This window comes from Prunus dulcis, chromosome 5 (genome assembly GCF_902201215.1).
Source record: "Prunus dulcis chromosome 5, ALMONDv2, whole genome shotgun sequence".
Taxonomy (NCBI): domain Eukaryota; kingdom Viridiplantae; phylum Streptophyta; class Magnoliopsida; order Rosales; family Rosaceae; genus Prunus; species Prunus dulcis.
The window spans coordinates 3,176,229-3,190,331 of record NC_047654.1 but is presented as its reverse complement, the minus strand read 5'-3'; the positions used below and the strand labels follow the sequence as shown (position 1 = coordinate 3,190,331).

Genomic DNA, 14,103 nt, shown 5'->3' with positions numbered 1-14,103 from the left:
TCTCATTCTTCAACGCAAATTCTTCCTGTCTGCGTTCTCAAATGGTAGGCCTCATCCCTGAACTAGACCTCGAAGACCTCGATCAAGCTTCAAAGACCAAGAATTCGAAGGACCCACCTGCCCCTGTTGATCCCAGAGACTGGACGTTTGCAGATTCGTTCTTGGATTTTGAGTCTGGTTTAAGGATATACCAAGCCCTCATATGGCAGAAACAGGGGAGGTCAAGGTTGAGGTGGTTGAAGAAGAGTCTATTGGAGAGGCAAATGGCGGTGAAGGCCAAAGGAAAATTCTTAATGTGTATGAGTATGACCCAATTGGTTGTGGGTCTGAATAGACTGCCGATGGGTATGTGCCAATTGGTTGTGTGGAGAAGGAGGAGTGTGAAATATCAGAAAATTTGAGTTGTTCTATTGAGGAAGAGCAGGGGAAGGTCAGTTTGCTTGGAGGGTGCGATCAAAATTCGGTTCTTGGTGATGGGAATTGTATGAAGAGTGAAGTGAGTCGTAATTCTGGAGGAGGAGAACCAGAGAATAATGAGAACGGGAATGAAATTTCGAAGTCCAAGATCGAGGATGAGAATGCTGCAAGAAAGAATGCAATCGAGGATGAGAATGCTGCAAGAAAGAATGCAATCCTATTTAGAAAACAGAAACTTGTGTCTCTGTAGGAAGATTTATGTGATCACTGCGAACATAAACCAGGAATCTCAACAAATTAACAATATAGGAAAGAAGTATTAATCACAATAGAACTATCTAAAAAGGAAAGTAAATACAGCCTTGAATAAAAATGGAAACTAAAATTACCTGATCGGGGAAGGGAAAAACCTCTGTATACACTCCACAACTCTTCCATAATTTGCAAACCTTTCCTCTTTAGATTCTTGAAACCTCAAATTAATCTCTCTCTCAGTTTTCGTTGCTAGATTAAGCCTTGTGCATTGTCTTGTCTTCAATCTCTCACCCATGGATAAAACATGATCATCCCTTCATTCTCCACCAACGGAAGTCTCATCACTATTCTTAGTATTGATGGAGGTGGAATAAGAGGGATTAAACCTTTTATTTTAAGCATGCAAGGCTCGTAGATTATTTTCATGTATTTGCAGGGACGAGCACATGTGGCCTTGTGGCGACCATGCTTACTACCCCAAATGAAAATAATCGTCCCTTATATACTACTAAAGATATCATCCTTTTTTATCTCAAACACTGCCCTAAAATCTTCCCCCAATCTAGGTGTAGTTAATTGTTGACAGAGAGATCACATTGTTCTACTGTGTACCTTTCGTATGCATACGATATTACTTGTACAATAGCTCTCTCATCGTTAACATCACACATTATTTCAAACTTTTAGGAGGACCCAAATATGATGAGAAGTGTTTACATAAATTGTTGAAGGAAAAACTAGGAGACAAACATTTGCACGACACATTGACTAACGTTGTAATCCCAACTTTTGATATAAAGCGGCAATATGCAGTTATTTTCTCCAGCTATCAGGTTTGTTTATTAATTGTCTCTTAATTCAAACACATATATGTATATAATTTAATCATTTGTTTTGCTCTTTATGTGAATAAATAAATAATTCTTGATTTTGTATATATATGTTGGTCATGATTTTAGTTGAAAAAAATACCCCAACCTAGATGCTTTGCTCTAGGATATATGCATTGGAACTTCAGCAGCCCCATACTACCTTCCAGCCTATCAATTTAATTCCATAACTTCAACTGATGGTGCCATCAATAAGATTGAAGATGTGAAATTAAATTGATAGGCTGGAAAGTAGTACGGGGTTGCTGAAGTTCCAATGCATATATCCGAGAGCAAAGCATCTAGGTTGGGGTATTTTTTTCAACTAAAATCATGACCAACATATATATACAAAATCAAAAATTATTTATTTATTCACATAAAGAGCAAAACAAAGGATTAAATTATATACATATATGTGTTCAAAATAAGAGACAATTAATAAACAAACCTGATAGCTGAAGAAAATAACTGCATGTTGCCGCTTTATATCAAAAGTTGGGATTACAACGTTAGTCAATGTGTTGTGCAAATGTTTGTCTCCTAGTTTTTCCTTCAACAATTTATGTAAATACATCTCATCATATTTGGGTCCTCCTAAAAGTTTGAAATAATGTATGATGTTAACGATGAGAGAGCTATTGTACAAGTAATATCGTATGCATACGAAAGGTACACAGTAGAACAATGTGATCTCTCTATCAACAATTAACTACACCTAGATTGGGGGAAGATTTTAGGGTAGTGTTTGAGATAAAAAAGGATGATATCTTTAGTAGTATATAAGGGACGATTATTTTCATTTGGGGTAGTAAGCATGGTCGCCACAAGGCCACATGTGCTCGTCCCTGCAACTACATGAAAATAATCTACGAGCCTTACATGCTTAAAATAAAAGGTTTAATCCCTCTTATTCCACCTCCATCAATACTAGGAATAGTGATGAGACTTCTGTTAGTGGGAGAATGAAGGGATGATCATGTTTTATCCATGGGTGAGAGATTGCAGAAAAGGCAACGCACAAGGCTTAATCTAGCAACGAAAACTAAGAAAGAGAGAATGAAGTTTCAAGAATCTCAAAAGAAAAGGTTTGCATGTTGTGGGATTAATATTGAGCTGTGGAGTTTATATAGGGGTCTTTTCCCTCTCCGATCAGGAAATTTTAATTCCCATTTTTAATCAAGGTTGTATTTACTTTCCTTTTTGGATAGTCCTATTGTAATTAGGACTTCTTTCCTGATCACATAAATCTTCCTACACAGACACAAGTTTCTATTTTAAAATATTACCGCATTCTTTCTCGCACCGTTCTCATTACTCTCTGGTTCTCCTTCTCCAGAATTACTGAGTCACTATTTCACTCTTCATACCATTCGCACCGTTAAGAGCCGAACTTTCTTCATACCTTTCACTCCTCGTACAATTCCCACCATCAAGAACCAAATTTTGATCGCACCCTCCAAGCCAACTGACCTTTCCCAGCTCTTCCCCAATAGAACAACTCAAATTTCTGAGATTTCACGCTCCTCATTCTACACACAACCAGACCCACAACCAATTGGCACAGACCCATCAACATTCTGTTCAGACCTCTCACTCTCTCAGTCTCTTTCCTCTCCAACCATCACCTGCCACGGTAGACGATACCCACCTCCGCCACCACAGATCAACCCAAAGGTAACTTTTTTGTTGTTTCTTTTTTTCTTTTTTTTTGGTTTAATAACACTTACATGCTTTTGTTTAGTTTTTCTGGTGCAACTTTTTATTTTGATCCGTAATATTTGGCAATGCAATTGTGGTTGATTGTGTGATTCTCTTAGGGCTGAATACATTATAAATTTGATTTTGTTTTGATGTTCTGGAAGATTCATTTGCCTAACTTGAATTGCGCTTAAAGTTGAACTGCTTGATAAGTGTGGTGCCTGTGTATTGGAGGTCACTGATAGTCTGCCCACTATGTAGTCGATAGTGGGTTCATCAGTTTAAATCTTACTCCAGCTTTCCACCTGTGTAGGAGGTAGATTGATTCTAACACATTATCCCTTTTTTGTAGGTCCAAATGAGTAACTTGTGTGGCAAGAGGCATATTAGAATTTTTTTGCCTGTGTAAATATACATGTGCAGAGGCCAATATACCATTGCTGGTGGCAAATATACCTGTGTAGGAGGAAAATCTGAATTGTTTGCCTGCACATTTTCGACCTCTGCAGAAGGCAGATTGAGTCACCACAGTATCACTTTTTTATTTTATTTATTTTATAGGGTTAATGTTTTCCTTTCCTCCAAGATTATGCTCTAATGAGCTCAGTCTTTTTCCCTCTGTTAAAACTTAAAACTTATTTGTGCCTATATTTTCCCTCAATTTTTTTATGCACTATACATTTCTTGTTCCAGTACTGTGGATGTGTATATCTTCTTTCTTTTTTGTGTATGCAGTTGTTCCATTCCTATATGATGTACTATGGTGTTGTGCCCATAGATATACTTTGCTTTGTTTGTGCCTTGACAATGGTACCGTGCCTCTTGAATAGTGTTGTGCCCATATATATGTGTTTGTTTATCTTCTTTGCCTGTATTAAGGTATTAAATGTATTCATTAATGTTTCTTTACATGTGTTTGATATTGTGTATATGTTTGTGCAGGCTAATAATAGCACAGAAGCTCCATCTTTTTGAAATTTAAATGGCAACTCAAAACATAAAAACAAATGGTCCGGAAAAGTAAATGTCTAGTTGGACAATGGTCAATGGGATAATTTCAGAACAAAAGAAAAATGTGGACTACAATAGATAACCAGTCCATAAAATAGATTGCAATTTAATTATCGCTGAAGTTAATTCGTCTAATTAGTTTCTGCAGTGACATTTTTGTTGGTGTTTGACTGGTATGAGTTTTAGTTTATCATTGATTTTTCTGCTCATTCTTTGTCTTGTTGTCTTCAAGTATATTTGCATATCTTGTACTTAGCAATTTTTTTTCCTTATTTTCCTAATTCCTAGTTCTCACTTGTGTGTATTCTAATTTTTTATTTTTATTTAACTTGTCTCTTGTGAATGCTATAGGGTTAATAAGACAGCTTTTGTTGAAACTACTTGTGGAAAAATTGATGATTGAAGATGGGAGAGTACTGTAAAGTCAAGGTAATTTTTAATTTTTAAGTCCTATTTATTTCTGCATGAGTCATGTGATTAGTTTTTGTTCTTCACTTTCAATTGTAACATAACCAATTGTAAGGGGGGAAACATGTATGTTTAAAGAATGCATTATCCAGTTTGCTATTTATATTCGAATTAAAGGTTCTCCAGCTTGACAAAAGCATAGGAACTGTAGTGGTGATTTTTAATTCCTGTAGTGAAAGAGAAAGAAAGTAGTTTTTCTGCACTCCAATGAATATCAGAGCTCATCCAGAAAAAAGGTAATCATTCTTGAAAGATTATTAAAACTTACGGGGATTAGTTGTATTCTTTACTTAGACTCATTAAGCCTGGCTCATTAAGCCTGGCCAGAGTCTCCTAGATTGGAATTTGGCTGGTCGCATGAGGGAAATGCAGTTGATGTAGCAGCCCAATGGAGTAGTAATGAACAGTGTTAAGTGAAATGTCTATATCTACTATTCATTCTTCTTATAATATATACACACACACACACAAATACATACATACACTTTTTTTTTAAAGGGTTTGAAATTGATTTGTACTTATTTGTATTTTCTTTCCCTTCCCCCCACCATTTTTTATAATGCAGCCTGAAGGAGGATATGGGTCCCTTTCTTTAGACTAATTCACTTTTTCATCCAGCATTGCATACCATCTGCGAGCAGCATCTCTTGTGATCAGTCATGCAGGTATAATTAAATAGTGTGATGCAGGACGCGTAGGACCTAAATTTATTAGTTTCCTAGATTCTCTGGTTTTCTAAATTCTAGTAGGATTTTAACTTTTCCAGATTTCCAGATTTCTAGTTTTAGTTTCCTTTTTTATTTGGGTTAGGATTTCTGTTTAAGCAAGGGATTTTTATCCTATTATGTCTAGGTTTTAGTTTGCTATAAATACCCCCATGTAGTTCTTTAAAATGCAGATTTGAATGTTGAGTAAACCTTTTCCTAGAACTCTCTGATCCCTTCGATTTATATTTCTTCTCCTCAATCTCCGATATTCTTCTTTGTTCTACTGTTTCTGCCCTTTATCTCGTCTTATCGATCTATATTTCTTCTCCTCGGTCTCGTATATTCTTCCCTATTCTATTGTTTAAGGGCTTAATCTAACACCTATGGGTTGTACTACATCAATTGGTATCCAAAGCCAGGCCTCAATTTCGCTTGTGTCTACTCTTTGACATGGCACCCCAAACCATGGCCAGCCTCGTGGAACAACGTCATGAGTTCCAAGACAAAGTTTCTGACGATATCACCTGCATTGAAACCCAACTCTCCAAGCTCAGCGCTGAACAAAAAGAAGAGTTGGTACAGGTTCAAAAACATCTTGCAACGACAGACCTTGCCATCAACAAACTCCAAGACTCTGTTCAGATGCTTATCAATCACTTTCGGGCTGGAGCGGTGGAGCCTTCTTCTACCTCAGCAGCGCTCTCGAGTTCGTCTACACCGCTGCCAAAAGGTGGCATTCTGCCCAATCCACCGGTGGATCAAAAACTCAAGGCCGTGCCATACGGCATGCAGCATACCTCAACCGGTCTCTAGCTCGGCACGCCCAAGGCTCAATTGGAGCCCCTCTTTTCTTTTGGGTTTATGTCGCCGCCCCATTGTAGCCAGCACACAGCGGGCCCTCCTCCAGCAACTACTCAGGCTCCTACCCCGCCACCCGTTCCACATGATCAGTACACTCATCTCCCTCACCATTTTGACAACAATGTCATCCGCCACATCAGGCCTACCGCTTCTACTTTTGATGTTCTTGATTGGGTTCAAGCCATGGAAGATTATTTCGACTGGTTCAACTTGACGGATGCTCATGACGCTACGGGGAGCCGCTAGATTATATTGGAATTCCATGGAGGAGCAACTCTATCAATTTGGAAGGCTGCCTGTGACTCTATGGAACGAGATGAAATTCAAGCTTCGCGAACAATATGTTCCCACCTTTTATCTAGAGCAATTGTTTGATCAATTATGGACCATTTCCCAAGGAAATTTGACCGTTACTGAATTCCATGCTCGTTTTATTAAACAGAAAAAACGTGCAGGGATTCATGAAGAACCAGGAATCACTGTGTCGCGCTTTATCCATGGTCTTCATGACGATATTAAACATGAAGTCTGTCGGTTTGATCCTCATTGTTTGGAAGATGCAGATTGCCATGCATTGGAAGCTGAAGCATATTTGCAGCCTCAACATTCGGGGTATTCTGGCCAGCCTGCAACCGCCAACCAAACTCTTCCCACTACAGGTATGCATACGGGGTTTTCAAGACCATCTAACCCTACTGCACCACCACCTAACAAAGGTCCGGCTGTTTCTACTAATGCTCTTATTGAATGTTTCCATTGTCATGCCAAAGGACATATTGCCTCTCGTTGTCCGCAAGGAACTTTAACTATCAACACTCCCGATAGTGAGCTTTGTGAGATTGTGGAGCCTCTCGAAGGTGTCTATGATCCAAACATCGATGATTGCTGACCCTCGTCCCCTATTATTCATACTTTCAGTCGGCGTCATCGTTATTAATTTATATTTTGTGGTTGTTTACTTGTCGGAATCGAGTTCTTTTTGCCAGCGGAGAATGATGTAGGACGCGTTGGACCTAAATTTATTAGTTTCCTAATGTATTTGTTAGTTTCCTAGATCCTCTAGTTTTCTAAATTCTAGTAGGATTTCAACTTTTCTATATTTCCAAATTTCTAGTTTTAAGTTTCCTTTTTTATTTGGGTTAGGATTTCTGTTTAAGCAAGGGATTTTTATCCTATTATGTCTAGGTTTTAGTTTGCTATAAATAACCCCATGTAGTTCTTTAAAATTTAGATTTGAATGTTGAGCAAACCTTTTCCTAGAATTCTCTGATCCCTTCAATCTGTATTTCTTCTCCTCAATCTCTGATATTCTTCTTTGTTCTACTGTTTCTGCCCTTTATCTCGTCTTATCGATCTATATTTCTTCTCCTCGGTCTCTTATATTCTTCTCTGTTCTATTGTTTAAGTGCTTAATCTAACACTTACAGGCTGTACTACTACATCATAGCGTCTTCTTATGTTTTGACATTTGATTACCATTTAGGTATACTTGAATTACTGTTACTGTTTTGTCTTATACAACTGCCATTCTTCCATGTGCACATACAATTAAAACATAATTGGATGAGTTCAATTTTTAGAATCAATCGGTTCAGATACATGACTAGTATTACCAGTCATCTGAACAATTACATTTTAGAAACCATTCTAATATAAGGGTACATGATGTGTTGTTATGAGGAAGGCCGACAATACCACAATTTTATTACAAATTTTATTACATTTTATGTATTTTTGTTGTTTGACATAACTCTTAGAGGATTTTTGTGCATGAGGGCTGTTCAGTTATGTAGACGTCCTTGTATGGAATGAAAATGGAGCATAACTCTTCTTTTTTCTTAGAGCATGTTGGTGCATGAGAGAGTGTCATTCTCTACATTACTGATGTATATATCAATGTGTGTATACATAGAGTTCTTTTGGAGCCCACTTCACATTATAGTTCCATCATCCAAACGTCTATGTTTCAAGTTTTCATTCAAAGATAAGCTTGAAAAAAATCATGCAAATCGTAAACCATTAAGTCATGTAGTTCATGAAACAAATAGAAGAAAATTTTTTTTTAAAAGAAAATTTAAATGACGGCATTCTGATCAAATGGTCATGAATTTTCTGATTTTGGTGAAAAAAAAAAAAAAAAAAAATTCCTGAGATAATCTATGAATTAAGACTTGAAAATTAGATGGTCGGATCATTGACATACAATGCAAGGTGGGTCCTACAAGAGTGTCCCTCATATAAGTTTATTTGAGCGATCTCTCAATTGAAGCTCCATCTATACATATTTTGCTGGGATAATTGTTAGAATTGTAAATATTGCAAGGAAGCAATTGTGAAAGGCTATTCCTTATGAGAACTTATTAGCTACAATGCATTACTTCCATCTATCCTTTACTTCTGCAGGAAAGGTGTATCGTTTCCCTTGAGTCTTTTAAATTCATCAATTTTATTGAATTTTCTTTAGGAAAGTTTTGTAAAAATAGAAGTACAAAGGAAGAGAAAAGTTTGCTGATTATGAGTAATTTCTTTGTACATATGTTGATGCTTGATATTTGATTGGCATAAATGTTTTCATGAATGTTTTGCTGTGGCGCAGGGTCACGGAGCATGTTTGAGACATTGCGGCTTGGTAAGCCCTTAATTTTGGTGGTGAATGAAGATCTGATGGACAGCCATCAAAGTGAGTTGGCAGAAGAACTAGCAGAGAGGAAGCATTTATACTATGCTCGCCCACAGACACTTTGTCGAACTATAGCAAATATGAATTTGGATTACCTCATTCCATATCCAGGTGATGGCACACCAGTTGCCAAGCTTATCAATAGGTTTCTTGGTTTTTCAGATGATTGATGGAAGTGTAAAGAATTATTACTTGAATCGATTGTATCAATGCTAGCTCTACTCTTTTGCATGCAATGTAGATGCATGATTTAACCTAGGGGACAAGCATATGCATATCTATTAAGAGCATGTTCACTTATCAGAAATGGGAGATTGGCCTGGTTGCAGAGGGTTGAAGCAAATGAATTAGTTTGTCTAGGATCTCAAATCCCACTGATACCAGATTAGGAAGACATGATTTCCTTTGGGTAATTGGAAGAGTATTTAACATAAATGAGTTGGGATGCATCATGTTCAGTTTGGGGTTGGCCCTACCAAACTTTATTGCATACCCATGTCATGTTGCAGCTGATTTCTCCCTCTTACACCAGGGACAAGTTCCAACCCATGGAGATAGTGATGCTCTACTGTTTAGGGGGTCAGGCCTAATTCAATGTCACTCTCAATTTTAAGAAGGGTAGAAAAGGTTCCATGTACGAACAAAAAAAAAAAGTTTCCATGCAAAGGGCTTGTTGCTCAAGTGGTTAAAAGTATCTCCCCATTCATCTGAGGGTTCTAGGTTTCATCATCCCCTTTACCCAATACGAAAAAGAGAAGGTTCACTATATGTTATTAATTTCTTTTTTCATGATATGATTAATGAAGGATTATGTTACTTATTACTGATTGTTATTTTTATTGACTGGGACAATGAGTGACACTGGGACGGTGGATTGGCATGCAAATATTTAGGCATTACTATCTTTCTCCTTATTCTCTGGTTTGAAGCTGCGGTTTTATTGTTTATTATGCTGGTGGCAATTACAGTTGGCACATTTGCGACGTCCACTTCAACTGGTGAATAAAATCATTATCCACACACTGTCTTCAAGTCATTTGAGGATAGAGATAATCAGAAGGTTTCGAAATCTGTAGATTGCTTATGAAAAATGCTACTACTCGCCCACGCACTGGTGGACCGTTGATGATCGGTGGACCATTGATGATAGTGTCTTACAATGCATTAACGACTTACAATCATCACGCGTGAGCAGTTGTCTGTAACACAAATCTTTGTTTATAATTGGGAAATAATTATTTGAACGGAGAATGGATGTGATATCGTGCAAAAGCTTCCAAGACTTTCTGATATAAAAAGACAGAACAATTCTCTAGAAAATACAAAAGAAGAGACGACTCATGTGAAGAATCATGTGAAGAAAAGACCAAGTTTAGAGAAAGGAGAGATGAAATCCAAGCTAGAGGGAAATTCAACTCCCTATACAAATTTACACCTCACCATTTCCAAACTCACCTCTCTCTCTCTCTCTCTCTCTCTCTCTCTCTCTCTCTCTCTCTCTCTCTCTCTCTCATTTCTTCTGTTTTGCATTGCTCTTTCGGTCTTTGTGCTCATGGAAGTTAACACCACTGCTGAAAAACACCACACTCATCATAAATACCACCTTTCACATTCTCAACCCTATAACCACCACCACCATCACCATAACCATGGAAATTTTCCTTCAAAATATACTCTCATTATCTTGTCCATCAGCTCAGTTATGCTTCTTGTTATATTCTTGATCATTTTAATCCTTCGACGGCTCAAGTCCTTCAAAAGTTACAGTGGCAAAACTTACAGAGAGAATAGCATCATCAGCAGCAACACAAGCAGCAGGTTCATTGCTCAAACCTCAATGCCCACCTTCAATTCCAGCCCAGGTAATACACAGAAAAATGAATGGTTCTTCTGCTCATAATGCTTTGATTATTTATTTATTACAAGTGATAGTCTAGACTAAAAGGAGGAGGGGAAGTTTCTCACACACACTATCAAGGTGCCATGAAGGTTCAAGACTACTGATCTGCAAGTCAAAATCCTCTTCAACTAGGCTAGACCGCGTTGGCAGAATGCATTTTTTTTAATTAAAAGAAAAAATATGGTTTTTAACAAGCCCATTATGGAATTTGGTTGGACACGAGTTTTTTCTGTTCCTCCAGAAATTCTGATATTGGCATGTGAAAATGTGGCAGATGTGAAGGGTGGGTGCCTAAACCTCCAAGGAGGGGATTCTGGAAGGTCACTGCTTAAGACACCAGCAGAAATACTCACTGCACCAAGCAGATACAGAAGAGGAGGAGGAGGAGCAGTCCAAGTGTTTTCATACAAGGAACTTGAGGTGGCCACTGAGAAGTTTAGTGAAGTAAATGTGATAGGGCAGGGTGTGTTTGGGGTTGTGTATAGGGGGATCCTCAGAGATGGGACTGTGGCTGCAATTAAGATGCTGCATAGAGAAGGAAGGCAAGGAGAGCGTGCTTTCAGGCTTGAGGTGAGTGACTTCATTTATTATTATTATTATTAGCTTTTGTTCCTACTTGCTTTCTATCCAATATCCATCCCTCCTTTTTCTCTTTAATTAATTTTGTTGCTGTACTGTCTCTTCTGTTTCAAGTACATTGGCTTTAAAATGAATGCCCTTTTTGTCATTTTTAGGTGTAAGCATTTGTACTGTCCACGCAAACCATTTGAGCAAAATTAACTAGGGCATTGCTAGATTTTTCGCTTGCAATATTATTCTCTCTCTCTCTCTCTCACACACACACACAAAGGGACTTGATGTGTGAAAAAAACAATCCGTGTGTGACGATGTGTAAAAAAGACACAACTGGTGTATGAGACGGAGATAGGAGAGTTTTACTACTCCTTTCAAAGATGCTATGACCTTAGTATTTTACCTAACCACACTAAAAGAATGAAAACCTTGAGGACCTCTTTCTCCAACACACATTAAGCTTGCATTCAAATGTTTTGACAAAAGGATTATTTTTCTATTTTAAAGAAGAATGCGTGTTTGTAGTATATTTTATTAAAATTTTCACATGGGTGTGAGACAAAATATGAAAATAAACAAATGCCTTCTTTTCTTCCCCTACTGTAGGTGGATCTACTAAGCCGATTGCATTCTCCATACTTGGTGGAGCTACTTGGCTATTGTGCTGACCAACATCATAGGCTCCTAGTATTTGAATACATGCCCAATGGTACCCTACAACACCATCTCCATTCCACAAACAACCATAAGCCGTTGGATTGGGGGACCCGATTGAGGATAGCCCTTGATTGTGCCAAGGCCCTTGAGTTCCTCCATGAGCATGGCATCCCACCTGTCATACACCGTGACTTCAAGTGCACCAGCATTCTACTTGATCAAAACTTTCGTGCCAAGGTGTCGGATTTCGGATTGGCCAAGACGGGTTCTGAGAAGATCAACGGTCAGATTTCGACACGGGTTCTGGGGACCACAGGATATTTGGCACCAGAGTGAGTGCTACTACATCATCTGTAATGGAACTCCTTCTCTCAAGAATGATCATTAAGATACCAACAAATTTAGAGGCATGCAATAGAAGCATACACATGGGCTTATATGCTAGGATCACTATTATGCTAGCTGTCATTTTTTATCTCCTTCATGGGTAAAGCAAAAGAACTACTAAAAACCTAAACACCATTTTGGACCAAAGGCTGATTGTGACATTTTCTTGCTTTGATGCCTTTTTGCATGGTCCGTATACAAACTGCATATAAAACAAGTCTATTCATGAAAATTACAAACGCACCCTTTGATTTCAATTTAAATAGGGAATTACAACAAGATTCTTGTGTATATAAATAATACTTTTCTCTTCACTGTGATTTTTGAGTTTTGGACTTTTTGGTGATACATAGGTATGCCTCCACAGGACAGCTTACTACAAAATCAGATGTGTACAGCTATGGTGCTGTTCTTTTAGAGCTGTTAACCGGGCGTGTGCCTGTTGATACCAAGAGGCCTCCTGGAGAGCATGTCCTTATCTCATGGGTTAGTCAATCATCATGGCATACAATGCTACTAAAAGTGAACCCTGCAAATTTATACTTAACAGTATATAATATTGGATTCCGAGTCTCTGTATTTACATGCATTCCGTTTAACCTAAAATATTACAACAACCTAATGGTTAGACTTGTTGCGACATCAACTAGTCTAATCTTAATGGTTACACTTTCGCTAAAATTAGGGTAGGTGATGTGCAACACGTCTAACCATTAAATTGCTATGCAGAGACTCAATGTTAAGTTTATGTAGGTATGTATGCCTACAATTTATGCATGCATGTATCTAAGGTGTAAACTAAAGAAGTTGCTCATTTTTGTTCTATGACTCGTCAGGCTCTTCCAAGGTTAACTACCAGAGAAAAAATATTGGAAATGGTTGACCCATCTCTAAGAGGGCAATACTCAAACAGGGATCTAATTCAGGTCAGCTTAGCTAGCTAGCTTCCTATAATCAAACCTTCAACAACTGTAAATTATTGGTGCTAAAATTTCAACCAACTCAGATTTTTCTTGCCACTATATTGTTTCACAGATAGCTGCTATTGCAGCAATGTGCGTGCAGCCAGAAGCTGAATACCGGCCTCTAATGGCAGATGTTGTACCGTCTCTAATTCCTCTGGTTAAGAACTCTTGTTATGTTGGTTCCTCTAGCACCTCTAGATTTCAGAATCAAATAGCAAGTCCGAGGTATTAGCTACGGGCTATACGGAAGTCGGAACATTTAGACCAACTAGTTATTCGTCTAGTGGTATATCTTATTTTAAACACTAGACGTATTGAAGTGCCATGGATGAGTGAGTTACAAGTTTCAGTTCCATCAATAATATTTGATGCAAACGCATACAAAGTACTCTGGATGGATGTGAAGCACATTAAGCAAAATATTAATTAAGCCTCTTTCTTCTTCTGAGTTGAGACCTCAAATTTCCAATAAATCCGCCATCATATTAATTTGTAGATAAATGAGTCAAATTCCTAGTATCATGATCTTGCAAAGGAGATTCTGCAAGGAACATTAGAAATTTTTATGAGTAAATGTCAATTATAATTTTGAAATCACCTTCAATTTTCAGATTTTTGTAATGCCATTTTCTCCTATATAATTAATTACCAA

At 37.8% G+C, this 14,103-nt stretch overlaps 2 protein-coding genes across 5 annotated transcripts; both read left to right on the top strand.

Moving 5' to 3' along the window:
• Window positions 1-2,374: 2,374 nt before the first annotated feature.
• On the top strand, window positions 2,375-9,205 carry LOC117629372. 4 transcript variants are annotated; one of them, XM_034361932.1, is made up of 5 exons: window positions 2,375-2,629; window positions 4,605-4,682; window positions 5,287-5,386; window positions 5,795-6,948; window positions 8,886-9,205. In XM_034361932.1, the coding sequence occupies exons 4-5, from the start codon at window positions 6,507-6,509 to the stop codon at window positions 9,137-9,139; spliced, it is 696 nt and encodes a 231-aa protein (XP_034217823.1). In that variant the 5' UTR covers window positions 2,375-2,629; window positions 4,605-4,682; window positions 5,287-5,386; window positions 5,795-6,506; the 3' UTR covers window positions 9,140-9,205. The 4 variants fall into 4 exon arrangements, with proteins under 4 accessions (XP_034217823.1, XP_034217822.1, XP_034217821.1 ...); XM_034361931.1 differs by lacking the exon at window positions 2,375-2,629 and adding an exon at window positions 2,650-3,218; XM_034361930.1 differs by lacking the exon at window positions 2,375-2,629 and having other exon boundaries at window positions 4,091-4,682.
• Window positions 9,206-9,349: 144 nt separating this feature from the next.
• On the top strand, window positions 9,350-14,010 carry LOC117629370 (probable serine/threonine-protein kinase PBL7). Its single transcript, XM_034361927.1, has 6 exons — window positions 9,350-10,831; window positions 11,144-11,439; window positions 12,049-12,431; window positions 12,840-12,972; window positions 13,323-13,412; window positions 13,522-14,010. Exons 1-6 carry the CDS (start codon window positions 10,357-10,359, stop codon window positions 13,681-13,683), a joined length of 1,539 nt encoding a protein of 512 aa, XP_034217818.1. The 5' UTR covers window positions 9,350-10,356; the 3' UTR covers window positions 13,684-14,010.
• Window positions 14,011-14,103: the final 93 nt, after the last annotated feature.